At 48.1% G+C, this 25,756-nt stretch overlaps 1 protein-coding gene across 1 annotated transcript in view; it reads left to right on the top strand.

Moving 5' to 3' along the window:
• The window catches only part of VPS54 (VPS54 subunit of GARP complex), a 96,896-nt gene that overhangs the window by 15,442 nt on the left and 55,698 nt on the right, over positions 1 to 25,756 (top strand). The window contains exons 2-7 of the mRNA XM_060230608.1: positions 3,526 to 3,687; positions 5,001 to 5,242; positions 8,488 to 8,566; positions 11,962 to 11,996; positions 23,661 to 23,792; positions 24,542 to 24,927. Of these exons, the coding sequence (XP_060086591.1) occupies positions 3,552 to 3,687; positions 5,001 to 5,242; positions 8,488 to 8,566; positions 11,962 to 11,996; positions 23,661 to 23,792; positions 24,542 to 24,927 (1,010 nt within the window). The 5' untranslated portion in view covers positions 3,526 to 3,551. The remainder of the gene's footprint in view (positions 1 to 3,525; positions 3,688 to 5,000; positions 5,243 to 8,487; positions 8,567 to 11,961; positions 11,997 to 23,660; positions 23,793 to 24,541; positions 24,928 to 25,756) is intronic.

Here is a 25,756-nt window from a genome sequence, read left to right as displayed (position 1 = left end):
TCAAGGCATTCTGTATCTTTTTTTAAAAAAAAACTTATGGGATGGCCATACGTGGCTCTCCTGTGTCCTGTCCATTGTGGTCCAGAGTTGTTCCAAATGTTCATTAAATGAAGGACAGACTATGGCAGGGGTGGCCAAACTGTGGCTCTTTCACACATATTGTGTGGCTCTTGAAGCCCCCACTGCACCGCTGGCTGGCTTGGAGAAGGCATTTGTCTCTTCAAATCACTTCGCCAAGCCAGCTGGTGGCTTGGAGAATGCATTTCAAGTTAAAGGTGCTTTCTTTCCACCACTCCCTTCCTCCACCCATCTTCCTTCCTTCCTTCCTTCCTTCCTTCCTTCCTTCCTTCCTTCCTTCCTTCCTTCCTTCCTTCCTTCCTTCCTTCCTTCCTTCCTTCCTTCCTTCCTTCCTTCCTTCCTTCCTTCCTTCCTTCCTCCCTCCCTCCCTCCCCTCCCCTCCCCTCCCCTCCCCTCCCCTCCCCTCCCCTCCCCTCCCCTCCCCTTCCCTTCTGGCTCTTCAACATCTGAAGTTCATGTCTTGCGGCTCTCAAACATCTGACATTTGTTCTATGTGACTCTTACATTATGCAAGTTTGGCTACCCTTGGACTATGGTGTAATGAACAGAGCTATCCTTTGATGGGGTTTTTAATACCTGCTAATCTCAGTTTTCAGAAAGTTTTATTAGTTTCAGAAAAAAGACAGGGATAGGGAATGGGAAAATAAAAAGCGCCATACTTTCCGGTATTATTTTGCATAGGAATACTTTCAAAAAGCTTACTTCTACAATCATTTCTTTTAGATAAATTGTCCCCTATTATTTTGTCTCAACTGCACAGACTCTATTTTCAAATGTTATAGTATACGCCTTTTGTTGAAATTATCTAGTAATTTTGACAATTCCAGTAAAGATAAATTTTATAATATAAGATACAGGAAAAAAAGAAGAAAAAATAAGTTCACATCAGAGAATCTTAAGAGTCTTGGTTGTCCAACCAGGCATAGAATTTCATCCAGTATTTTCTTGCTTCTTCTTTAGATTTCCCAGCCAACAGCTGGGATAAGAAATCCAACTCTGCTGTTTCCGGAACTTTTCCCACTAGATCCATTTTCGTGGGAATTTCCTAATATCTGCTGATCTCTGGGCCTTATCTGTGCAAGTCATCCTTTGGGAAACAGCTGACTCTTCAAATTCGGGCCAGCCAGTCTCCCTGCAAACAGATATTCGGGATAACGACGGTGTTCTCATTAGTACAGGAGCGAGTGCGGTACTGCAAAGACAATGGATGTGCAGCGCTTTAGATGCTGAATGTGATAATGGTAGCAGAGGTAGTCACCGAATGAGAGATCGTTGACTCAGGGGTGACATGATAGAGGTTTACGGGATTATGCACGGGATAGAGAAGGCAGAGAAAGAAGTACTTTTCTCTCTTTCTCACAATACGAGAACTTGTGGGCACTCACTGAAATTGCTGAGCAGTCGGTTTAGAACGGATAAAAGGAAGTCCTTCACCCAAAGGGTGATTAAAATGTGGAATTTACTGGCACAGGAGGTGGTGGCGGCTGCAAGTGTAGACAGCTTGAAGAGGGGATTGGATAAGCATACGGAGCAGAGGTCCATCAGCGGCTATTAGCCATGGCGTAGTGTTGGAACTCTCTGGGGCAAGTGATGCTCTGTATTCTTGGTGCTTGGGAGGGACAACAGTGTGAGGACTTCTAGTGTCCTGGCCCCACTGGTGGACCTCCTGATGGCACCTGGGTTTTTTGGCTACTGTATGACACAGAGCGTTGGACTGGATGGGCCCTTCTCTTATGTTCTTAGATCCTCTCTCTAGGTACAGCTGCTCTGAGTGCAGTTAGAGAGAGTTACCTAAAATGTGTGTGGGGGGGGGAGTCCTAGGGGTGAATTCCCCCTAATTTCCCCCCAGTTTTTGCTAGGCATTCACATCTCTGTCTTTGACGGTGGATATATTTGTGAAAGGCAGTTGTAAATGTTTAAGAATATGGTTTTTGCTCAGTGGAATGGACTCTGCTGAAGTACAATGGCGCTTTGGTCTCTCTGTCCGTGGAGCCAGGGACAAGAGATAAGATAATTTCGAACCCCATTAAAACGTCATGAAACACCTTCCAGGACTGAACAGGGATATTGGGGGGGTTTTGTACTGACATACTCAAACAAGGGATATTGGCTGTTTATCTCATTACATGTACTAAACCCATCTTCCATTATATTTTAATGTGTTTTTTCCTAATGGCAAACTAGATTGATGTATATATTTATGTTACACGTTAAGAGGTCAATTAGTTGGACACGAAAAACTTCTGGAAAAGTTTTGGCCCAGACTTATAACAATAGTGTGATTAACAGACATTCTTCACATTCTGATATGTTCCTGTTTTATTGGTTTCCCACAGTAAAGCAATCCAGATTCAAAAGGTTTTCTGAACTTGTTAATTTTACTATTCTGCTATTGGATTTTAACTTTGTACTACTTTGCATTCGAATCCCCACCAGCTCTATGGAGCTCTCCTTACTGCGCCTCATTCCTCACCTGGAGAAGTCTGCATGCGCACGAAAGCTTGCAATCTGAATAAAACTTTGTTGGTCTTAAAGGTGCGACTGGGCTCCTCCTTTGTTCCCTTTCCTACGCTGTCACCACAAGATGGTTTACTTTCAGCCTGCCTTTGCTTGAAACACCTTCTGTTTGTATGACTGAGTCCATACCAAACCTTTAATGGCATAATAGATTCAGATAAAAATACACAGAATATAAAAATTTAAACATTGGAGATATAATCAAAATAAAACCGAGCTTACAGATGCATTCAAACATGGTCAGAATTAAATTTAAGGATGTCAGCCAGAAATTTTGCCACAGCCTCACTAACCACCCCCTCAGTATCACTCAATAAATAATAACAGGGTGGCAGAATAGACACATCTGGAGAAAAAGAAAGCTTGCCAAATAAATCTTTACGGAGGTTATGGTAAAAAGAACAATCGAGCAATATATGCTGGATTGAGTCAGGAGTATTCGCTCCACAGGAGCAAAGTCTGTTGGCTAAAGGGACTCGCTGATATCTCCCTTGTAAAACTTTGGAGGGAAATGCGTTTAGTCTAGCCAACATAAATGCCCTGCGATGACTTGGAGTGGTTAGGTCTGATAGATAATTGGGCATTTTGCCACAAAAAGCATAAAGACCTAAGGAAGCTGGAGAGCAAATATAAGGGTCAGTTGGCCGTAATTTTGTTTCCTCCGATTCCCACAGTCTCAGTTTAATACATCTGAAGATATATGACTCATCAGAGGTAGAAAAATCATCTACCTCTAACCCCAATTGATTGAGTTTAGACAGAAGCGCTGCTGTCCAGGACGAAATATGTGGGTCTCTTTTCATACAATCAAGAAGGCTGTTGGGATCTGTTCTAAAATGAATTTTGAGCCAGACTGAGTCGTTAGATCACTCTCGAGTACATAAACTGATATGCATTGATTTTTTTCCCCCCCTTTGCATACAAATCCAGTACTTGCCCAGCGGTGGCTTTATGCAATGGCCTCTAGCCACAGGTCTTCACCAGTGCCTCAGACAAAGAACAGCGATGCGTTCTTCAAGAAGGAAGTGGACTCTGCCAAGCGCTTTCGAACAGTGCAGTCACTGCCAGACGTGTGTCCTAAGGAACCCACAGGTAACGCCTGCGATAAAAACTTGCACGGAGTCTTATCTTTGGAACGACAGCCGTACCGTTTCTCGTTTTATTGGGTAGAATAGCCTCTGGCCTTTATTGTTCCACAAGTTTCTTGCTGTTCCTCTGCAACACCAAGGAATTTGGGGCAGCGGGGTGGGAGGAAGGGTTCCCCCCCCATTACCGTAATTTGCCCCTTCGTGTGGTTCTCACTTGAAATAACAGAAACGTCGATCGTTATCATTGAATGTGTCCATCTCTAATAACCTTTCTTTTCGCTTTCTTTCATTGCTTGTGGCTATCTCTAATAAGATTTCTTTTAGCCCCCTTGACCAGGAATCCACCACCACCTTTCTGAATCTGTGGGCGCCTGTGAAATTATGACTGAGGGTGGCAGGCACAATTTCAAAATGGCAGTCACAAGAGGCAGACCCAGCTACAAAATGGCAGTCACAAGAGGCGGAGCCAATCACAGAATGTCAGGGAGGGCCAGCAACAGGGCAGAGAGGCCTGCTGAATCAAACTAGTGAGGGTCCATCTAGTCCAGCATCCTGTCTCACACAGTGCCCAACCAGTTCCTCTGAAGGGCCAACAACAAGGGAAAGAGTCTCAGGCCTTCATAAGAACATCAGAAGAGCCCTGCTGGATCAGACCAGTGGTCCTTCTAGTCCAGCCTCCTGTCTCACACAGTGGCCAAACAGTTCCTCTGGAGGCCCAACAACAGAGGCCAAGGCCTTCATAAGAACATCGGAAGAGCCCTGCTGGATCAGACCAGTGAGGGTCCATCTAGTCCAGCATCCTGTCTCACACAGTGGCCAGCCAGTTCCTCTGGAGGGCCAACAACAGGGCAGAGAAGCTGAGGCCTTCATAAGAACATCAGAAGAGCCCTGCTGGCTCAGACCAATGAGGGGCCATCTAGTCCAGCATTGTGTCTCACTCAGTGGCTCTCACTACACCAAATAGGGAGGTGGAGGTGGAAAGAAAGCAACTTTAATGTTAAATGCATTCTCCCAGCTGTCAGCTGGCTTGGCTTGGAGAAGTTATTTACAGAGACAACTGCCTTCTCCACGCCAGCCAACACAGTGGTAGGGGCTTTTGAGAGCCGCACAAGATGCGTGAAAGAGCCGCACGTGGGTCCTGAGCTTCAGTTTGGCCACCTCTGCCTTATAGGGAAGGTACTCCGGCCCTTTAAACATCTTGGCTGCCCTCCCCTGCACTCTGCAAAAATAGAGAAATATAGGTAGTCATGGGGAGAAAGAAGGAAAAAAGCACACTTCAGACGATACGTGTTTAACAAGGTGTTTTGCATCCTGCAGGTGATCTCGGCAGCCTGTCCGACAGCCCGTCTTTAGTGGCCGACCAGCACCGCTGGACTATTTATCATTCCAAAGTCAATCTCCCAGCAGCCCTCAACGACCCTCGGTTAGCAAAAAGGGAATCGGATTTCTTCACCAAGACGTGGGGGCTGGACTTTGTCGACACTGAAGTTGTGCCTTCGCTCTACCTCCCGCGGATCAACAAGGAGCACTTCTCAGCGTACCAACTGGACATTGGTCAGGTAAAAAGTGTGTGCGTGGGGGGTGGGACACACAAAAAAACCTCTACATGTTCCGCACACGTCTGTGCCTCATGACTGGAGTTGCCAACCTCCCGGTGGGGCCTGAAGATCGCCTGGTTTGACGGTTGACCTCAAGCCGACAGAGATCAGTTCCCCTAGAGAAAATGGCTGCTCTGGAGGGCGGATTCTGTGGTGTTGTACTCTGCTGAGGTCCCTCACCTCCCCAAGCCCCGCCCTCCCCAGGCTGTACCCCTCCCCCCAAGCCGGAGTCGACAGCTCTACGCTTAAAGGATATTAGTCATCATCAGGGCATTCTTTGTAGAAAAAGCCCAGCAGGAACTTATTTGCATATAAGGCCACACCCCCTGACGGCACTGTTGTTGCACACAGTGCTTTTTTTTGTAGAGAAAGCCCAGCAGGAACTCATTTGCGTATCAGGCCATACCCCCTGATCGCACCATTGTTGCACGCAGGGCCTTTTTTGTAGAGAAAGTCCAGCATGAACTCATTTGCATATAAGGCCACACACTCTGATTGCGCCGTTGTTGCACATGGCACTTTTTTGTAGAGAAAACCCAGCAGGAACTCATTTGCATATCAGGCCACGCCCCCCTGACCGCACCATTGTTGTGCATGGGGCTTTTTTGTAGAAAAAGGTCCAGCAGGAACTCATTTACATACAAGGCCACACCCCCTGATGGCATTGTTGTTGCGCACGGGCCTTTTTTAAGGGAGAGAGCCTGGCAGGAACTCATTTGCATATCAGGCCACACCCCCCGATGGCACCATTGTTGCGCGCGGGGCTTTTTTGTAGAGAAAGCCCAGCAGGAACTCATTTGCATATTAGGCCACACCTCCTGACATCACCAATGTCTCACATAGGAGATTTTGGGTAGAAAAAGCCATGACTAAAGACTTAGCTCAGCAGTTTCTGCAATGTCACTTGTTTTAAAAAAAGAGAGTGATTCAGTACACTGGAAGAAGGAATGGGAAATGTTCATTAAAAAACACTAATCTGACATTTTTAGACTTCCAAAGTGATAGGCCCAGGGCTTTTTCGAAGCAGGAGCTCCTTTGCATATTAGGCTACACCTCTCCCCCAATGTGGCCTATCCTCCAAGAGCTTACAGGGCTCTTCTTACAGGACCTACTGTAAGCTCTAGGAGGATTGGCTACATTGCTGGGGGGGCGGGGGTGTATGCAAAGGTGTTCCTGCTACAAAAAAAGCCCTTGATAGCCCTGTTCGTCTGTTGCACCAAAAATAAACCAGCATTGTGGCTTTGTAAAGAGAAACAAGTTATGAAATCTAGTTGTCTTTAAAGTGCATCAAGGCTGCTGTTGTGTTTGTACGTTTGTTTTAAATAACGCTGATTAAAAAAGGAAAACTAGTTTGCTCCAAGGTCCGTCATTAACTGTTTCAAGGAAATTCTGAAGTTTAGTGAAACTCGTTAAGAATTGGCTTAGCGTGCTCTTGTGAGCTCCTTGAAGCATTTTTATTAGGAATGTTTTTGTCCTGTAGTCTTTCCCACCACCAGGGGTGGAATTCTAGCAGGAGCTCCTTTGCATATTAGACCTCACCTCCCTGATGTGGCCAATCCTCCAACAGCTCACAAGGCTCTTTTTTGTAAGCTTGGAGGATTGGCTATATCAGGGGTGTGTGGCCTAATATGCAAAGGAGTTCCTGCTACAAAAAAAGCCCTGTATATAACATTTATGTATTTATGTCTCAGACTAGAGCTCTATTGCATATTAGGCCACATACCCCCAATGTAGCCAATCCTCCAAGAGCTTACAAAAAAGAAACTTGTAAGCTCTCAGAGGATTGGCTACATCGGGGGGGGTGTGGCCTAATATGCAAAGGAACTCCTGCTAGAATTCCACCCCTGCCCACCACCATATCCTAAATGCTACAAAGCAGAAATATAATTTTTTCTTAAGAATCCTTTTGTCCTGTAGTCTTTCCCACCACCATATCCTAAATGCTACAAAGTAGGAAAATAAGTAAAACAAGCCTGTATCTTGCCCTGGATAGCCCAGGCTAGTTGGAAGCTAAACAGGGTCAGCTTTGGGAGTGAGACCCCCCAAGGAAGTCCAGGGTTGCTATGCAGAGGCAGGCAACGGCAGCCCACCTCTGTGCATCTCTTGTCTTGAAAACTCTCGGGGGTGCCGGAAGTCAGCTGCAATGGACGGCTACAACAGCAACAATAATGCAGTTCGAATAGGTTTTCTCTCCTCCTGCGGTGGTTGCTATCGCCACGATCACTGGCGGACCGGGTCTAAAACTATTGGTTGCCAGGAGACCTGGGAGACCCACCCGCCACTCTTAAGGCTATCCTTTAGTTTGATAAGAAATAAATAAAAATGTTCAAGAATGCAGAAGTGGGGAAAAGGTGCAATTAAAACATTTGCGAAATAACTTTATGTATATTTTATTAATTACGGTGTACATCGATTGTACATATTACTGGAAGTACACAGTAGATACTAATGTAAACACAGATTGCATTTTCTCTCCAGGGGAGCTGATCAGCTGGAGATCACTTGGAAAAGCGGGAGATCCCCAGCTGGAGATCAGTTGGAAAAGCGGGAGATCCCCAGCTGGAGATCAGTTGGAAAAGCGGGAGATCCACAGCTGGAGATCAGTTGGGAAAGCGGGAGATCCCCAGCTGGAGATCAGTTGGAAAAGCGGGAGATCCCCAGCTGGAGATCAGTTGGGAAAGCGGGAGATCCCCAGCTGGAGATCAGTTGGGAAAGCGGGAGATCCCCAGCTGGAGATCAGTTGGGAAAGCGGGAGATCCCCAGCTGGAGATCAGTTGAGAAAGCGGGAGATCCCCAGCTGGAGATCAGTTGGGAAAGCGGGAGATCCCCAGCTGGAGATCATTTGGGAAAGCGGGAGATCCCCAGCTGGAGATCAGTTGGAGATCAGTTGGAAAAGCGGGAGATCCCCAGCTGGAGATCAGTTGGGAAAGCGGGAGATTAGGGGCATTACAGTAGCAATATTGGGGCGTCTGTTATATTTTCAAGCTGCTAAAAGGTCATTAACATTTTAAACATATTGTCTAAAGTTTAAGGGGGGCCCACTTGCCATTGGGCAAGCCGACACCCTGCCCAGTCCGCCACTGGCCACGCTAAACTCGTGTGCTTCTGTATTTCACTCTGTCAAATATCGGATACTGTGCTGTAAGAACAACTTCATGTTTTAAACCCGGAATGTTTCTTTTGATCGCCTGCCTCCTGTTTTGCAGAGAGAGAAGCTTCATGAGAAATGCAAGACTGTTTGTCCTCCTAAAGATACCTTTGACAGGACGCTGTTGCATACTCATGGTAGGATTGTCGTTTCTCAGCGGGTCTGGTGGCCAGGTCTGGAGTAGGAAATACCTGGAGATTTTTTGGAGGGTGGGGTGGAGCCTGGGGAGGGTGTGGCTTGCAGAGGGGAGGGGCCTCAGCAGGGCACGATGCCGTCGAGTCCATCCTCCGAAGCAGCTGTCTTCTGCAGGGGAACTGATCTTGGTTGCCTAGAGGTCAGTTGAAATAGTGGGCAGTGTTCCCTCTAAGCTGAGTTAGTGGCAGCTAGCTCAGTTTTTTTAGCCTCCGGCTCACACGTTTTTGTCTTCGCTCAGATAGCAGCCACGGCTCAATCCGCTTTCTTCCACCTTCCTAGAGCGTGACGATTTGGCAACGGTGATCCGTGCAATCGTCACCTTGAGATTGGATTACTGCAATGCCCTCTACGTGGGGCTGCCCTTGTGCCGAACCCGGAAATTGCAGCTAGTGCAGAATGTGGCTGCCAGGCTGTTATTAGGGCTCCCAAAGTGGGAGCACATACAGCCGGAGCTGCGCGAACTGCACTGGCTGCCAGTTGTATACCGGATTCGTTACAAAGTCATTACCTTTAAAGCCCTATATGGCCGAGGACCTGCCTACCTTAGGGACCGTCTCTTCCCAAATGTGCCCCAGAGAGTGCTGAGGTCAGGTGCACAAAATCTTTTGACAATCTGTGGGCTGAAGAAGGCCAAATCGAAGAGTACGAAGGAAAGGGCCCTTTTCGATCGCAGCTCCACACTGGTCGAACCAACTACCGGATGAAGTGCGGGCCCTGCGGAATCTTGTTCAATTCCATAGGGCCTGTAAGACTACCCTTTTCCAACTGGCCTTCTCTTACTGTGGATTTTAGTCGACTACATACGGCCATCATAAATGACAAGAGGAGAACATCTAGAACATAGCACCTGTAAATGTTAGTTTTTAACTTTGATGGTTTTAATTACATTGGTTTTAAATAGCAACTCTAATGAATTATATATTGTATTAATATAATGTTTTGTATTGTAATTGTGTATTTGTTATATGTTGTGAGTCGCCCTGAGCCTGCTGCGGCGGGGAGGGGGGGATATAAATAAAATATTATTATGGCCCCACAGCAAGCTAATTGATGCAGTAGCTTACAACTTTAATGCCAGAAGCTCACAACAGTTAAAAAACAGAGTTAAAACAACACCATAAAAACAGACATTACAAAACAGGAGCAGCACAGTAAACAGTCTTACAGACATAGGCAGTAAACAGCATGCGGCTGATGAAGAAGAAGATTATTGGATTTATATCCCGCCCTCCACTCCGAAGAGTCTCAGAATGGCTCACAATCTCTTTTACCTTCCCCCCCCCCCCACAACAGACACCCTGTGAGGTAGATGAAGATATTGGATTTATAACGCGCCCTCCACTCCGAAGAGTCTCAGAGCGGCTCACAATCTCCTTTACTCCCCCCCCCCCCCACAACAGACACCCTGTGAGGTAGATGAAGATATTGGATTTATATCTCGCCCTCCACTCCGAAGAGTCTCAGAGCGGCTCACAATCTCCTTTACTCCCCTCCCCCAACAGACACCCTGTGAGGTAGATGAAGATATTGGATTTATATCCTGCCCTCCACTCCGAAGAATCTCAGAGCGGCTCACAATCTCCTTTACCTCCCCCCCCCCCACTACAGACACCCTGTGAGGTAGATGAAGATACTGGATTTATATCTCGCCCTCCACTCCGAAGAGTCTCAGAGCGGCTCACAATCTCCTTTACCTCCCCCCCCCACAACAGACAACCTGTGAGGTAGATGAAGATATTGGATTTATATCTCGCCCTCCACTCCGAAGAGTCTCAGAGCGGCTCACAATCTCCACTACCTCCCCCCCCCCACAACAGACACCCTGTGAGGTAGATGAAGATATTGGATTTATATCTCGCCCTCCACTCCGAAGAGTCTCAGAGCGGCTCACAATCTCCTTTACCTCCCCCCCCCACAACAGACAACCTGTGAGGTAGATGAAGATATTGGATTTATATCTCGCCCTCCACTCCGAAGAGTCTCAGAGCGGCTCACAATCTCCTTTACCTCCCTCCCCCACAACAGACACCCTGTGAGGTAGATGAAGATATTGGATTTATATCTTGCCCTCCACTCCAAAGAGTCTCAGAGCGGCTCACAATCTCCTTTCCCTTCCTCCCCCACAACAGACACCCTGTGAGGTAGATGAAGATATTGGATTTATATCCCGCCCTCCACTCCGAAGAGTCTCAGAGCGGCTCACAATCTCCTTTCCCTTCCTCCCCCACAACAGACACCCTGAGAGGTAGATGAAGATATTGGATTTATATCCCGCCCTCCACTCCGAAGAGTCTCAGAGCGGCTCACAATCTCCTTTCCCTTCCTCCCCCACAACAGACACCCTGTGAGGTAGATGAAGATATTAGATTTATATCTTGCCCTCCACTCCAAAGAGTCTCAGAGCGGCTCACAATCTCCTTTCCCTTCCTCCCCCACAGCAGACACCCTGTGAGGTGGGTGGGGCTGAGTGAGCTCTTCCAGAAGCTGCCCTTTCAACGACAGCTCTGCCAGAGCTGTGGCTGAGCCAAGGCCATGCTAGCAGGTGCAAGTGGAGGAGTGGGGATTCAAACCCGGTTCTCCCAGATAAGAGTCCGCACACTTAGCCACTACACCAAACTGATGGCTAGTAGCATAACATAACACCATAATGGTGAAATGCTGGGGGAAGCGATGACTTTCAGAGGACGCCTGCTGGATTAATTAAAAGTCGGACGGAAAAGCTCCATCTTACAGGCCCTACGAAACCTTGATAAGTCCCGCAGGGCCTGGATCTCCAGCGGGAGCTCATTCAACCAGGTAGGGGCCCGGACCGAAAAGGCCCTGGCCCTTGTGGAAGCCGCCCGGACATCCTCAGGACCAGGGACTATGAGAAGATGTTGAGCAGCAGACCTCAGAGCCCGGGGATGTTCACATGGGGAGAGGAGGTCCCGAAGATATGCGGGCCCCTGGCCATAAAGGCGTTTCATAGAATTATAGAATCATAGCATTGGAAGGGAACTTCAAGGTCATCAAGTCCAGCCTCTTGCAGAATGCAGGAGATTCACAAATACCTCTCCCCACACACACCCCGTGACCCCCTGCTCCATGCCCAGAAGACGGCCTGGAGAAAAATGGTTGCCTGATGCCAAAGCAGTGATCATCTTTTCCTTGGGCACGTAAGGAAGGGCCAGGAGAGCCCTTCCTGCCCTCCTTCCTATGGTCTCCTGTTGTTCCTGCGGTCCTCTGTTATCCAATAAATGTGGCAACCCAGGGGGTGATAGAGGCAGTAAAACTTTGCAACGAAAGGTCATGTTTGCAATAATGTGTTATTTTTCCCATTTCATTTTTTTTTTTTTAGATAAATCCAGGACAGAACTGGAGCAAGTACCTAAGGTATGATTGTGCTGCGCGTTAGGAAACGGTAAATTGCTGTTCATATTTTTTTACCTGTAGGATACAAAACAAGACGGGGAGCCACGTTAGTCTGTCTGCAGCAGCAGCGAAGAGGGAGAGTCCAGTAGCGCCTTAAAGACGAACAAAATTTGTGGCAGGGGAGGAGCGTTTATGTGTTCGTATCTGTTGCTGAAGATTCATAAGAGCTGGTTTGGTGTAGTGGTTAAGTGTGCGGACTCTTATCTGGGAGAACCGGGTTTGATTCCCCACTCCTCCACTTGCAGCTGCTGGAATGGCCTTGAGTCAGCCAGAGCTTTCTTATCTGGGAGAACCGGGTTTGATTCCCCACTCCCCCACTTGCACCTGCTGGAGTGGCCTTGGGTCAGCCATAGCTCTCTTATCTGGGAGAACTGGGTTGGATTCCCCACTCCTCCATTTGCAGCTGCTGGAATGGCCTTGAGTCAGCCAGAGCTCTCTTATCTGGGAGAACCGGGTTGGATTCCCCACTCCCCCACTTGCACCTGCTGGAATGGCCTTGGGTCAGCCATAGCTCTCTTATCTGGGAGAACTGGGTTAGATTTCCCACTCCTCCGCTTGCACCTGCTGGAATGGCCTTGGGTCAGCCAGAGCTCTGGCAGAAGTTGTCCTTGAAAGGGCAGCTTCTGTCAGAGCTCTCTCAGTCTCACCCACCTCACAGGGTGTCTGTTGTGTATGGGGGGGAAGGTAAAGGATATTTTGACTGCTCTGAGACTCTGAGATTCAAAGTAGTGGGCGGAATATCATTCCAATATCATCATCATCATCTCCTCCTTCCTTCCTTCCTTCCTTCCTTCCTTCCTTCCTTCCTTCCTTCCTTCCTTCCTTCCTTCCTTCCTTCCTTCCTTCCTTCCTTCCTTCCTTCCTTCCTTCCTTCCTTCCTTCCTTCCTTCCTTCTTCTAAGAGAAGTCATGTTGGATCAGGCCAGTGGCCCATCCAGTCCAACACTCTGTGTCACACAGTGGCCAAAAAAAACCAGGTGCCATGAGGAGGTCCACCAGTGGGGCCAGGACACTAGAAGCCCTCCCACTATGCCCCCCCAAGCACCAAGAATACAGAGCATCACTGTCCCAGACAGAGTTTTCTAACAATATACTGTGGCTAATAGCCACTGATGGACCTCTGCTCCATATTTTTATCTAACTCCCTCTTGAAGCTGTCTATGCTTGTAGCCGCTGCCACCTCCTGTGGCAGTGAATTCCACATGTTAATAACCCTTTGGGTGAAGAAGTATGTTTTTTTATCTGTTCCAGCTTGACCGCTCAGCAATTTCATCGAATGCACACGAGTTCTTGTCTTGTGAGAAAGGGAGAAAAATGCTTCTTTCTCTACCTTCTCCATCCCGTGCATAATCTTGTAAACCTCTTGTCACCCACCCTCCTCCTCCTGGACTTGGACAAGGGCTTTTTTTTGTAGCAGGACCTCCTTTGCCTAATTAGGCACACCCCCCTGATGTAGCCCATCCACTTGGAGCTTACAGTAGGTCCTGTACGAAGAGCCCTGTAAGCTCTTGGAGGATTGGCTGCATCAGGGGTGTGTGGCCTAATAGGCAAAGGAGAACCGCGGGCATGCAAGGCCTGCTTGGGCTGACTAGAGATCCAGCCAGCCCAAGCAGGCCTCACTCACCTGGGGTTCTCCTCTCCCCCCCCCCCCCCCGCATCAAAAGGCCAGCAAGCCACCTGCTGCGCAAAATCCAATTCAAGAAATATCTGGGGACTTTGGGGGCGGAGCCAGGAGCAAGGGTGTGACAAGCATAATTGAACTCCAAAGGAAGTTCTGGCCATCACAGTTAAAGGAACCGCACACCTTTTCAATGCCTTCCTTAGGGGAGGGACAGTGGCTCAGTGGTAGAGCATTTGCTTGGGAAGCAGAAGGTCCCAGGTTCAATTCCTGGCATCTCCAAAAAAGGGTCCAGGCAAATAGGTGTGGAAAACCTCAGCTTGAGACCCTGGAGAGCCGCTGCCAGTCTGAGAAGACAAGACTGACTTTGATGGACCGAGGGTCTGATTCAGTATAAGGCAGCTTCATATGTTCATATATGTTGTTCCTTCCATAGGAAATAATGAAGGATAGGGGCACCTTCTTTTGGGGCACATAGAATTGGACCCCCTGGTCCAAACATTTTGAAACTTGGAGGGTATTTTGGGGAGAGGCACCAGATGCTACGCTGCAAATTTGGGGCCTCTACGTCAAAAAATACCGCCCCCCCCCCAGAGCCCCAGATACCCGTCGATCCATTCTCTGTTATTTCCTATAGGAATACATCTCCATAGGGAATAATGGAGTGCCCAGCAGACATTTCCCTTCCCTCCCCCCCCCCCCCCCCGCTTTCTGATGACCCTGAAGCGGGGGGGAGGGCCTGCAAACCAGGGGATCCCCTGCCCCCACCTGGGGATTGGCAACCCTGCTGCCCGTTCTCCTAATCCAGGGATTGTTATGCAGCTGCACCTGCTATTCAACGGACAAGGTAGGCGGGGAGGAAGAGGGGGAACCCTCAGAAAGGTTCAGGAGCTGCGCTCCTCCGAGCTCCTGCTGAATTCAAGGCCTGCTTGTTCCAAGGCTAAAGAAGAAAGGGGCTTAAGGTTAGGATGAATGCGTCCTTTATTGTTTGATATCTAGGCTGGCCTTTCCTAAACTAACTTCAGCTGGTGTTGCTAACTTCAGCTGGTGTTGCAGCTCATTCGCTCGGTTGTGGCATTTGATATGCCCTTGGTGCAATCCAGTGACAGAGACGGGCGCTTAAAGTGCCCTTATCATGGGAATGAATGCTTGGCTTGCGTTGATTACAACCGGATCGAAGCGTACTTAACTTTGGATGCAGGCACTTACCCTGGCAAAGCGACGTGTTTTTAAAATGTCTTGGTGTGAGCCCATATTGGTGTGCCCTTCTCTTTGCCAGCGCTTATTACCGGGCATCTGTTTTCTGACAGCAGATGTTTTGCCATCGCTTCATCATATGGACTCCCGCGGTGAGTGGGAAATGTTTTTTTCGTGGTTATAAGCACACGGAGCGATCTGTCCTTCGATTGCCGCCGACTCCTCCTCGAGCAATCTGTTCCACGAGGGTGAAATCATGAGGGGATCTTACAAGAACGAGCGAAGCAGTACGCAGGCCAGTTTTTGGTTTGCGAGGATCGATTGGAGGTCGGGAAACAACCTGTGGGATGCAAAACAAGGCTTTCCCTGATGAAGCATTCCCAGACGGCCCTGTTTGCACAGAGGGCTTTTCTTAAGGAGCTCTTCGCGCAAACTCCACAAGTTTCCCTGCCTCCTCCGCCCACCCGCTATCAAACTCTCCCTTCCCTTTCTTCCCCCCCACCCCAGTGCACCATCCTCCCACCTGCCCACCACCGTAGCCTGTGCCTCCTCCACCGGCCCGCCGCTACCCACTCCTTCAAAGACAGAGGTCCTTTGCGTGGGTCACAGCGCTCTGGGGAGGGAAATTCCTCTCCCGGTTTTTGACGGAAGCTGCAGCTGGTGCAGAACGTGGCGGCTAGGCTACTATTAGGGCTCCCGAAGTGGGAGCACATACAGCCGGGGCTGTATGTTTTTTTAAGGTTATATGTTGTTTTAATACCTATTGTATAATTTGTTATATGTTTTAATACCTATTGTATAATCTATTGTATTGATATGTTGTTAGCCGCCCTGAGCCTGCCTTGGCAGGGAGGGTGGGATACAAATAAAACATTATTATTATTATTATTATTATTATTATTATTATTATTATTATTATTATTATTATTCCCTTTGCACCCCCCCCAGCTGCTGCCCATTTGCCCACCGCCATGGCCTGTGCCTCCTTCAGCAGCTTGCCACAGGCGCTATCGCCGCCCGCCCCTCCTTTCCCATCCCTCCCCTTCCCATCGCCTCCCCCCGCCCGCGATCACAGGGCCCTGCCGTGAACATCGGAGGGGGGAGGCAACAGGAAGGGATGGGAAAGGAGGGGCGGGCGGCCGTAGTGGCTGCAGCGAGCCAGCGAAGGAGGCACAGGCTGCAGTGGCATGCTGGGGTGGGGTGTGCAAAGGGAAGGGGTGGGCGGCGGCGGGCCAGTGGGGGAGGCACAGGCCGTGATGGTGGGTGAGTGGGCGGCATGCTGGGGAGGGGGGTTGCAAATGGAAGGAAAGGGGTGAGTGGCAGCGAGCTGGCGGAGGAGGCACTGAATGGAGGGGCCCTACAGGGGGAAGGGAGGTTTAATAGAGGGTCCGTGCTCCACAGCCCCCCCCCCCCCCGTGGTTACGGGCCTGAACAGGGCCTTTTCAGCCTTGGCCCCAACCTGGTGGAACTTTCTGCCAAATGACATCACGGCTTTGCGGGACCTTATGCAATTCCACAGGGCCTGCAGGGCAGAGACGTTCTGCCAAACTTTTGGTTGAGGACAGCGGCAGTTTCCGTCTTGGCTGGCACCTTCTTCTTCCTCCTCCTTTCTCTACATCTGTTTTGCCTCTTCCCCCTGCCTGCGAAGTAGCCAGCGGTCTGAAAAGGGACTGATCAATATTTGCCACCTGCTTTAAAAAACAATTGTCATAGACCATGACCAAGAAACCTTTCTTTGATTGCTGGGCATGCAGCGTTCCCTCCAAGCGGAGTTAGCGTGAGCCAGCTCACAGGTTTTAGTCTCCAGCGCACACTTTTTTGGTTTAGCTCAGGAAAAAAATGGCCCCAGAGCAAGCTAATTCATGCAGTCGCTCACAACTTTAATGCCAGGAGTTCACAAAGTAGAATTTTTGCTCACAAGTCTCCACAGCTTAGTGCAGGGGTGTCAAACATGCAGCCCAGGGGCCAAATCAGGCCCCCGGAGGGCTCCTATCAGGCCCTTGAGCAACTGTCTTTCATCTGCTTCCTTCTCCCTCTTTCTTGCTTCCTTTTGCATCTCAGCTTGCTTTGCAAGGCTTGCTCAATCGCACAGGAGCGACAGAGCAAAACCTCTATTTTCTCCATTGGCTGAGGCTCCTCTCCCTCCTGGTCCCCCGGGGAGGGAGGGAAAGAGCCAGAGCTTCCTTTGCTGGGTTCCTTGGATCTCACAGGAGAAATATAAAGAAAGCACCTTTAAGACCAACGAGTGCTAATGTTTTGAGCATGTTTTATTTTAAGTTTTATTTTTTTTAAAAAAAATCTTCAGTTGTGTTTGTGTCCTTTAAAAAGTTTATATCTCTTCTAAAAAGTTTATATCTCTGCTACGTAATCTTAAAAAGGTTCACACATGGCCTGGTTCTATGGAGCCCGGCTCAGCCCGCCAAAGTCATTTATGTCAGATCCAGCCTTCATAACAAACGGGAGGGGTTGCAAATACGGTAGAAGACAGAAACAGGATACAGGATGACCTTGACAGACTGGAAAACTGGGTTAAAATCAATAAAATGAATTTTAACGGGGATCAATGTAAAGTTCTGCATTTAGGTAGGAAAAATCCCATGCATAGTTATAGGATGGGGGAGACTTATCTTAGCAGTAGTGTGTGCGAAAAAGTTCTAGGGGTCTTGGTGGATCATACGCCTGAACATGAGTCAACAGTGTGATGCAGTAGCTAAAAAGGCAAATGCAATTTTGGGCTGTATCAACAGAAGTATAGTGTCCAGATCACATGAAGTGATGGTACTGCTTTACTCTGCTTTGTTAAGTCCTCACCTGGAGTATTGTGTTCAGTTTGGGGCACCACATTTTAAGAAGGATATAGACAAGCTGGAACGGGTCCAGAGGTGGGCGACGAAGATGGTGAGGGGTCTGGAGACCAAGTCCTATTAAGAAAGGTTGAAGGAGCTGGGCATGGGAAAGAAGGGCCATGGGAAAGGAGAGCTGATAGAATCACCATCTTCAAGTCCTTGAAGGGCTGTCATATAGAGGATGGGGTGGAATTGTTTTCTGTGGCCCCAGAAAGTAAGACCAGAACTAATTGGTTGAAATTAAATCAAAAAAACTTCCAGCTCAACATTAGGAAGAACTTCCTGACTGTTAGAGCGGTTCTTCAGTGGAACAGGCTTCCTCGGGAAGTGGTGGGCTCTCCTTCCTTGGAAGTTTTTAAACAGGCTAGATGGCCATCTGACAGCAATGAAGATCCTGTGAATTTAAGGGGAGGCATTTGTGAGTTTCCTGCATTGTGCAGGCGGTTGAACTAGATGATTCTGGAAGTCCCTTCCAAGTCTATGATTCTATGAGTTCACCCAAAGGGTGATTAACATGTGGAATTCACTGCCACAGGAGGTGGTGGCGGCTACAAGCATAGACAGCTTCAAGAGGGGATTGGATAAAAATATGGAGCAGAGATCCATCAGTGGCTATTAGTCACAGTGTGTGTGTGTATGTGTGTGTGTGTATATATATATATATATATATCCAACATGGCTTCTTTTATGTTCTTATGTGACACAGAGTGCTGGACTGGATGGGCCATGGTCCTGATCCAACATGGCTTCTCTTATGTTCTTATGTGACACAGAGTGTTGGACTGAATGGGCCATTGGCCTGATCCAACATGGCTTCTCTTATGTTCTTATGTGACACAGAGTGTTGCACTGGATGGGCCATTGGCCTGATCCAACATGGCTTCTCTTATGTTCTTATGTGACACAGAGTGTTGGACTGGATGGGCCATTGGCCTGATCCAACATGGCTTCTCTTATGTTCTTATGTGACACAGAGTGTTGCACTGGATGGGCCATTGGCCTGATCCAACATGGCTTCTCTTATGTTCTTATGTGACACAGAGTGTTGCACTGGATGGGCCATTGGCCTGATCCAACATGGCTTCTCTTATGTTCTTATGTGACACAGAGTGTTGGACAGGATGGGCCATGGGCCTGATCCAACATGGCTTCTCTTATTTTCTTATGTGACACAGAGTGTTGGACAGGATGGGCCACTGGCCTGATCCAACATAGCTTCTCTTATGTTCTTCTGTGACACAGAGTGTTGGACTGGAAGGGCCATTGGCCTGATCCAACATGGCTTCTCTTATGTTCTTATGACACCCTGTGGCTTAGAGAGAATATTGCATGGCACCTCTCTCCAAGTAAGGGCATTATTGGAAAGCCAAAAACTATTCTTACGGCATTTGATATAAGGACCCTTGCATAATCCTGTTACGCAAAGGAGGCCCTTAAAGTGATAGAAAGGTTGGACGTCATTTTTATTCAAGGAGCGAACTAATGAAGCCAGGGAGCTGTTCAGCTATAATTGGCTTTGAGAGCAATATCAAAAGACAAGTCATATACTGCAACAGGGAGGTTTCAGTTCTACTGGTAGGATTTTCTCTTCGTGCGTGCAGGGGTGTGCTAATGAGAGAGACTTAATTCATGCTAAAATAGTTGCCCCAAGGTCTGTTCTGTAGATCACTTGAAAGCCAATTACGATTCTTTTTTAACATCAAATGTAAGTGAAAAATGTTGAGAGAGTTCCCCCACCTTCCCCTTCTGTTTTTATTCAGACATAATTTATCTGTAATGCTCGGGACATATGGGGGCGGCAGGGGTGGAATTCTGGCAGGAGCTCCTTTGCATATTAGGCCACACACCCCTAATGTAGCCAATCCTCCAAGAGCTTACAAGGGTCCACCTAATCCAGCATCCTGCTTCACACAGGGAACAACCAGTTCCTCTGGAGGACCAACAACAGAGCAGAGACGCCAAGGTCTTCATAAGAACATCAGAAGAGCCCTGCTGGATCAGACCAGTGGTCCATCTAGTCCAGCATCCTGTCTCACACAGTGGCCAGCCAGTTCCTCTGGAGGGCCAGCAACAGGGCAAAGAGGCCGAGGCCTTCATAAGAATATCAGAAGAGCCTTGCTGGATCAGACCAGTGGTCCTTCTAGTTCAGCATCCTATCTCACACAGTGGCGAACCAGGTCGTCTGGAGGGCCAACAACAGGGCAGAGAGGCCGAGGCCTTCATAAGAACATCAGAAGAGTCCAGCTGGATCTGACCAGTGAGGGTCTATCTAGTCCAGCATCCTGTCTCACGCACGGGCCAACCAGTTCCTCTGGAGTCTCAACAACTGCAGAGAGGCTGTGACCTTAAGTTAAAACAAAACAAACTACTTGGCTTCTTTCTGAAAGCCTAACAAAATTCTCGCTTTTGGTTCAGATAATACTTACTGGACTCTAGCTAAGATTTATGTTGTGGTTTTTAAGAATACCTAAGCCCTCACCGCAGTTAACTGTCATTAAAGCCTAACTAAAAAAAAAAATGTCAAAACCAACAGGAACATCCCAAAATTCCACTAACCACTCCCCCCCCCCCCCCAAAAACTCCCACAAGACAGAAAAATCTTTAAACTTCTGTGGAACAAACCAGAAAAATGCCAAAAGAGTCAACCTTACAGCAACAACCTGGAGTCTTTCTCCCCAAAAGAATATACCATTTAAAAATTCAAGTGCAAAGTGGTTAAAATTAAAAGTCCTTTCATTTGTCCAATAAAAGCTCTGTGTCTCAATGCCATGAGCAGGTATAACAAATTAAAAAGTTCTCAAACAAGCCAAGAGATCCCGGCAAAACAACGCAAGCTTGTAGACTCAAAACAGGCCAAAACAAAACCAAACAAAACTATCTAGAGCCAGTTTGGTGTAGTGGTTAAGTGTGCGGACTCTTACCAGGGAGAACTGAGTTTGATTCCCCACTCCTCCACTTGCACCTGCTGGAATGGCCTTGGGTCAGCCATAGCTCTGGCAGAGGTTGTCCTTGAAAGGGCAGCTGCTGTGAGAGCCCTCTCCAGCCCCACCCACCTCACAGGGTGTCTGTTGTGAGGGGAGAAGACATAGGAGATTGTAAGCCACTCTGAGTCTCTGATTCAGGGAGAAGGGCGGGATATAAATCTGCAATTCTTCTTCTTCTTTAAAAAAAAAAAACAGAAAGAAAACAACAGCATCTTCCCCTACCACAACCCACCAGCCCCAAATGAAAAACACAGGAAAGGTTGAAATAACAGTTTTAAAAGAGTATTGTGAAATAAAGCGCAAACTGGTCCTGGCGCAAAACAAGAAGAGGGGCTTCCCGGGTAGAATTAATCCAAGCCAGAGGCAGACCAGAATAACCAGTAGCACTCGAAAAAAATCTCCCCCTGATCGCAGCCTTTTTATCCTCTTTGTGCCACGGTCAGAAAGTTATGGGCTGTGAGAGAATAATTGTGATTGGGCAGTCGGAGCTTCCCCTAATGTGTGATCCCCTTTGCTTCATTCTATTCCTCCTGCTTTCTGGGAAACTTGTTAAATCAGGGGTGTCAGACACATAGTCCAAGGGCCGGATCAGCCCCTCAGTGGGCTCCTATCAGGCCCCCGAGCAACTGGCCGTCATCTGCTTCCTTCTCTCTCTCTTGCTTCCTTCTGCATCACAGCTTGCTTTGCCAGGCTTTCTCAATCGCACAGGAGCTACAGAGCAAAGCCTCTGTTTTTTTTTTCCATTGGCTGACCAACACATGAAGCAACTTATGTATGACAGCTCACAATGCCCAGCCGCTTCATGTTTTCCCCTAGGTCTTAGGCTCAGCACCATTGACCATTAGATTTTTGTAATGAATGTCAGTGAATCAAAAGTAAGTTCGCAACTTGCAGACGTGCATCTGAACAGCACCTGAACAGCCTACTCAAGGTTGCTACAGCACAGACCTTGTTTGCGTATTTTGATGCAGTAATTCAGAGTAAGAGGTGTCAGGGACTGTTAAATAAACAAAATATTGCAACAATGCTAATGTGTTAAGCAGTTAACTGTCATTGAAGCCTAACTAGAATTTTCTTCAAAACCAACAGGAACACCCCAAAATTCCACTAACCTCCCCCCCCCACGCACACACACACAAGACAGAAAAATCTTTAAACTACTGTGGAACAAACCAGAAAATTGCCAAAAGAGTCAACTTTACAGCAACAACCTGGAGCTTCTCTGCCCAAAAGAATAAACCATTTAAAAATTCATGTGCAAAGTGGTGATTGACATGTGGAATTCACTGCCACAGGAGGTGGTGGCGGCTACAAGCATAGCCAGCTTCAAGAGGGGATTAGATAAAAATATGGAGCAGCGGTTCATCAGTGACTATTAGCCACAGTGTGTATATATATTGGGTCACTGTGTGACACAGAGTGTTGAACTGGATGGGCCATTAGTCTGATCCAACATGGCTTCTCTGATGTTCTTATGTGACACAGAGTGTTGGACTGGATGGGCCACTGGCCTGATCCAACATGGCTTCTCTGATGTTCTTATGTGACACAGAGTGTTGAACTGGATGGGCCATTGGCCTGATCCAACATGGCTTCTCTTATGTGACACAGAGTGTTGGACTGGATGGGCCACTGGCCTGATCCAACATGGCTTCTCTTCTGTTCTTATGTGGCACAGAGTGTTGAACTGGATGGGCCATTGGCCTGATCCAACATGGCTTCTCTTATGTTCTTATGTGACACAGAGTGTTGGACAGGATGGGCCATTGGCCTGATCCAACATGGCTTCTCTTATGTTCTTATGTGACACTGAGTGTTGCACTGGATGGGCCATTGGCCTGATCCAACATGGCTTCTCTTATGTTCTTATGTGACACAGAGTGTTGGACTGGATGGGCCACTGGCCTGATCCAACATGACTTCTCTTATGTTCTTATGTGACACAGAGTGTTGGACTGGATGGGCCACTGGCCTGATCCAACATGACTTCTCTTATGTTCTTGTGTGACACAGAGTGTTGGACTTGGATGGGCCATTGGCCTGATCCAACATGGCTTCTCTTATGTTCTTATGTGACACAGAGTGTTGGACAGGATGGGCCATTGGCCTGATCCAACATGGCTTCTCTTATGTTCTTATGTGACACTGAGTGTTGCACTGGATGGGCCATTGGCCTGATCCAACATGGCTTCTCTTATGTTCTTATGTGACACAGAGTGTTGGACTGGAAGGGCCACTGGCCTGATCCAACATGGCTTCTCTTATGTTCTTATATACGCAGAGGAAGCCAAGGGCAAAACCCACCTCTGATAATCCGTTGCCCTAAAGTTAGCTGCGACTTGACGGCAGCAAAACAAATGAGAACAGAAAAGTACAGCCGCCGCTCACAAGGGCAGTAATTGGCCATTTTGCTAGTTGTTTTTGTGGCTGTTATTATCTTATATCCCGCTCTCTCTGCGTGCAGACTCAGGGCAGCTAACACCAGTTCAAAAGTATTTACAATTTCAATTTAAAATGATTTTTAAAAAACCCAATTTAAAATACATTTTAAGGTGCTATTCAGCTTCAGTATAAGCAGGATCCTTCTTTCTCCCGGCATCGATCCTATAACGATCGTAGTTCCTCAGCAGTGTAGGGTGGCAGTCCTCTCCCGGCTTAGGTGCTGAAGGCCTGTCAAAATAATTCAGTTTTGCAGGCCCTGAGGAATTAAGAGAGATCCCGCAGGGCCCTTATGGCCTCCGGGAGGGCATTCCACATTTAGGTGCTACCACCGAGAAGGCCCTGGACCGTATAGGGAAGGTAGTTTCTTTAAGGTAGTTAACATGTTTTATGAAGTTACGATGCATGTATATTTTTAAAAGGGGAGGAATTTCACTGCGTCTCATGGTTGTCACTGGTATGTTAATTGGCAAAGTCTGCATAATATGCGGGAAAGTGCCAATAAGCTGGACAAATAATACAGGATTGGTTTCTCCTTTCAGATTTTTATGAAACCAGATTTTGCCTTGGAAGATCCTTCAACGTTTAACATGGTATTACCTTGGTCTCATTTCAACACCGCTGGGGGGAAAGGAAATCGTGACGCGGCTTCTTCCAAGCTGCTTCAGGAAAAGGTAGGCGATCCCATTACAGTACCATTTCGGCTATTTAATAAGCCCAGCAAGCGTTTCTTTGCAAAGGCGCCATGCTGAGGAATTACAGGTGTGCAGGCCAAGAGGGAGAATGAGAAAACATGCAGAAGAACAGAGTTTTGCCCCCTTTCTAATGAGTAGTAGGAAGCAGAGAGCCTTCTCTATCCATGCATAATCTTGTAAACCTCTACCCTACGGCGTTGCATAGGGTACAGCTGCTTATAGCTCAGCCCTCTATAATATTTGCAATTTGTAGAAAACTTAAGCACTTTTAAAGAGCCCCGTGGCACAGAGTGTTAAAGCTGCAGTACTGCAGTCCTAAGCTATGCTCACGACCTGAGTTCGATCCCCGGTGGAAGCTGGGTTTTCAGGTAGCCGGCTCGAGGTTGACTCAGCCTTCCATCCTTGCGAAGTCGGTAAAATGAGTACCCAGCTTGCTGGGGGGGAAGTGTAGAAGAGTGGGGAAGGCAAGGGCAAACCATCCCATGAAAAAGTCTGCCGTGAAAACGTAGTGAAAGCAATGTCACCCCAGAGTCGGAAACGACTGGTTCTTGCAGTTTCCTTTCCTTTTCCAAGGCACTTTTAAGTGTCGTAAATATGCTAAATGGCCGTTTTACATACAGTTCGTGCTATGTGTCACCGTAATTTTTTTTAATCGTTTTAACGTGTCGCGTTGAGGCCAGAATTTTTAGTTACTCCTCCCCCCCCCCCTTTATTTTTGTTCTCTTTAGCTGAGCCACTATCTGGATATCGTGGAAGTCAACATCGCCCATCAGATCTCCCTCCGCTCCGAAGCGTTTTTCCACGCCATGACCTCCCAACACGAACTGCAAGACTACCTCAGGAAAACCTCCCTGGCTGTGAAAATGCTTCGAGACAAAATAGGCCAGATCGACAAAGTGATGTGCGAAGGGTCTCTCAAAGTCTTGAGACTCTCCATGACGAAAGTCAACTGCATAAAAGCGTACAATAAGCTGAAGCTGATGGCGGCAGTACACCAAACGCAGCCCACCGTGCAGCTCTTGCTGTCCACTTCCGAATTCGTCGGCGCGCTGGATTTAATAGCGACGACGCAGGAGGTGCTACAGCAGGAACTCCAAGGCATTCACAGTTTCCGGTAGGAGGCATTTGGGAGGCGCGCCGTCAGGTGTAAAGTTTTATAATGATCCGTTTCGGGGAGTCATCTGTATCTATATAGATGTAAACTTTATATGTGGTCGTTCCTAGGTGATGCCAATTGATTCCGCTGTTAATCAGAGAGTCTTTCGGTGTAGCCAGGTGATAAGAACATCAGAAGAGCCCTGCTGGATCAGACCAGGGGCCCATCTAGTCCAGCCTCCTGTCTCACACAGGGGACAACCAGTTCCTCTGGAGGGCCAGCAACAAGGCACCGAGGCTGAGGCCTTCATAAGAACATCAGAAGAGCCCTGCTGGATCAGACCAGCGGTCCATCTAGTCCAGCATCCTGTCTCACACAGGGGACAACCAGTTCCTCTGGAGGGCCAGCAACAGGGCAGAGAGGCTGAGGCCTTCATAAGAACATCAGAAGAGCCGGATCAGACCAGCGGTCCATCTAGTCCAGCATCCTGTCTCACACAGGGGACAACCAGTTCCTCTGGAGGGCCAACAACAGGGCAGAGAGGCTGAGGCCTTCATAAGAACATCAGGAGAGCCCTGCTGGATCAGACCAGCGGTCCATCTAGTCCAGCATCCTGTCTTGCACAGGGGACAACCAGTTCCTCTGAAGGGCCAAGAACAAGGCAGAGAGGCCGAAGCCTTCCTGAGAACATCAGAAGAGCCCTGCTGGATCAAGCCAGTGGTCCATCTAGTCCAGCATCCTGTCTTGCACAGTAGTCAACCAGTTCCTCTGGAGGGCCGACAGCAGGGCAGAGAGGCCGAGGTCTTCATAAGAGCCCTGCTGTGTCAAACCTGTGGTCCATCTAGTC

This window comes from Heteronotia binoei, chromosome 1 (genome assembly GCF_032191835.1).
Source record: "Heteronotia binoei isolate CCM8104 ecotype False Entrance Well chromosome 1, APGP_CSIRO_Hbin_v1, whole genome shotgun sequence".
In the NCBI taxonomy this organism is placed as follows: domain Eukaryota; kingdom Metazoa; phylum Chordata; class Lepidosauria; order Squamata; family Gekkonidae; genus Heteronotia; species Heteronotia binoei.
The sequence above is the reverse complement of the archived record's forward strand: the minus strand, read 5'-3'. Positions and strand labels throughout refer to the sequence as shown.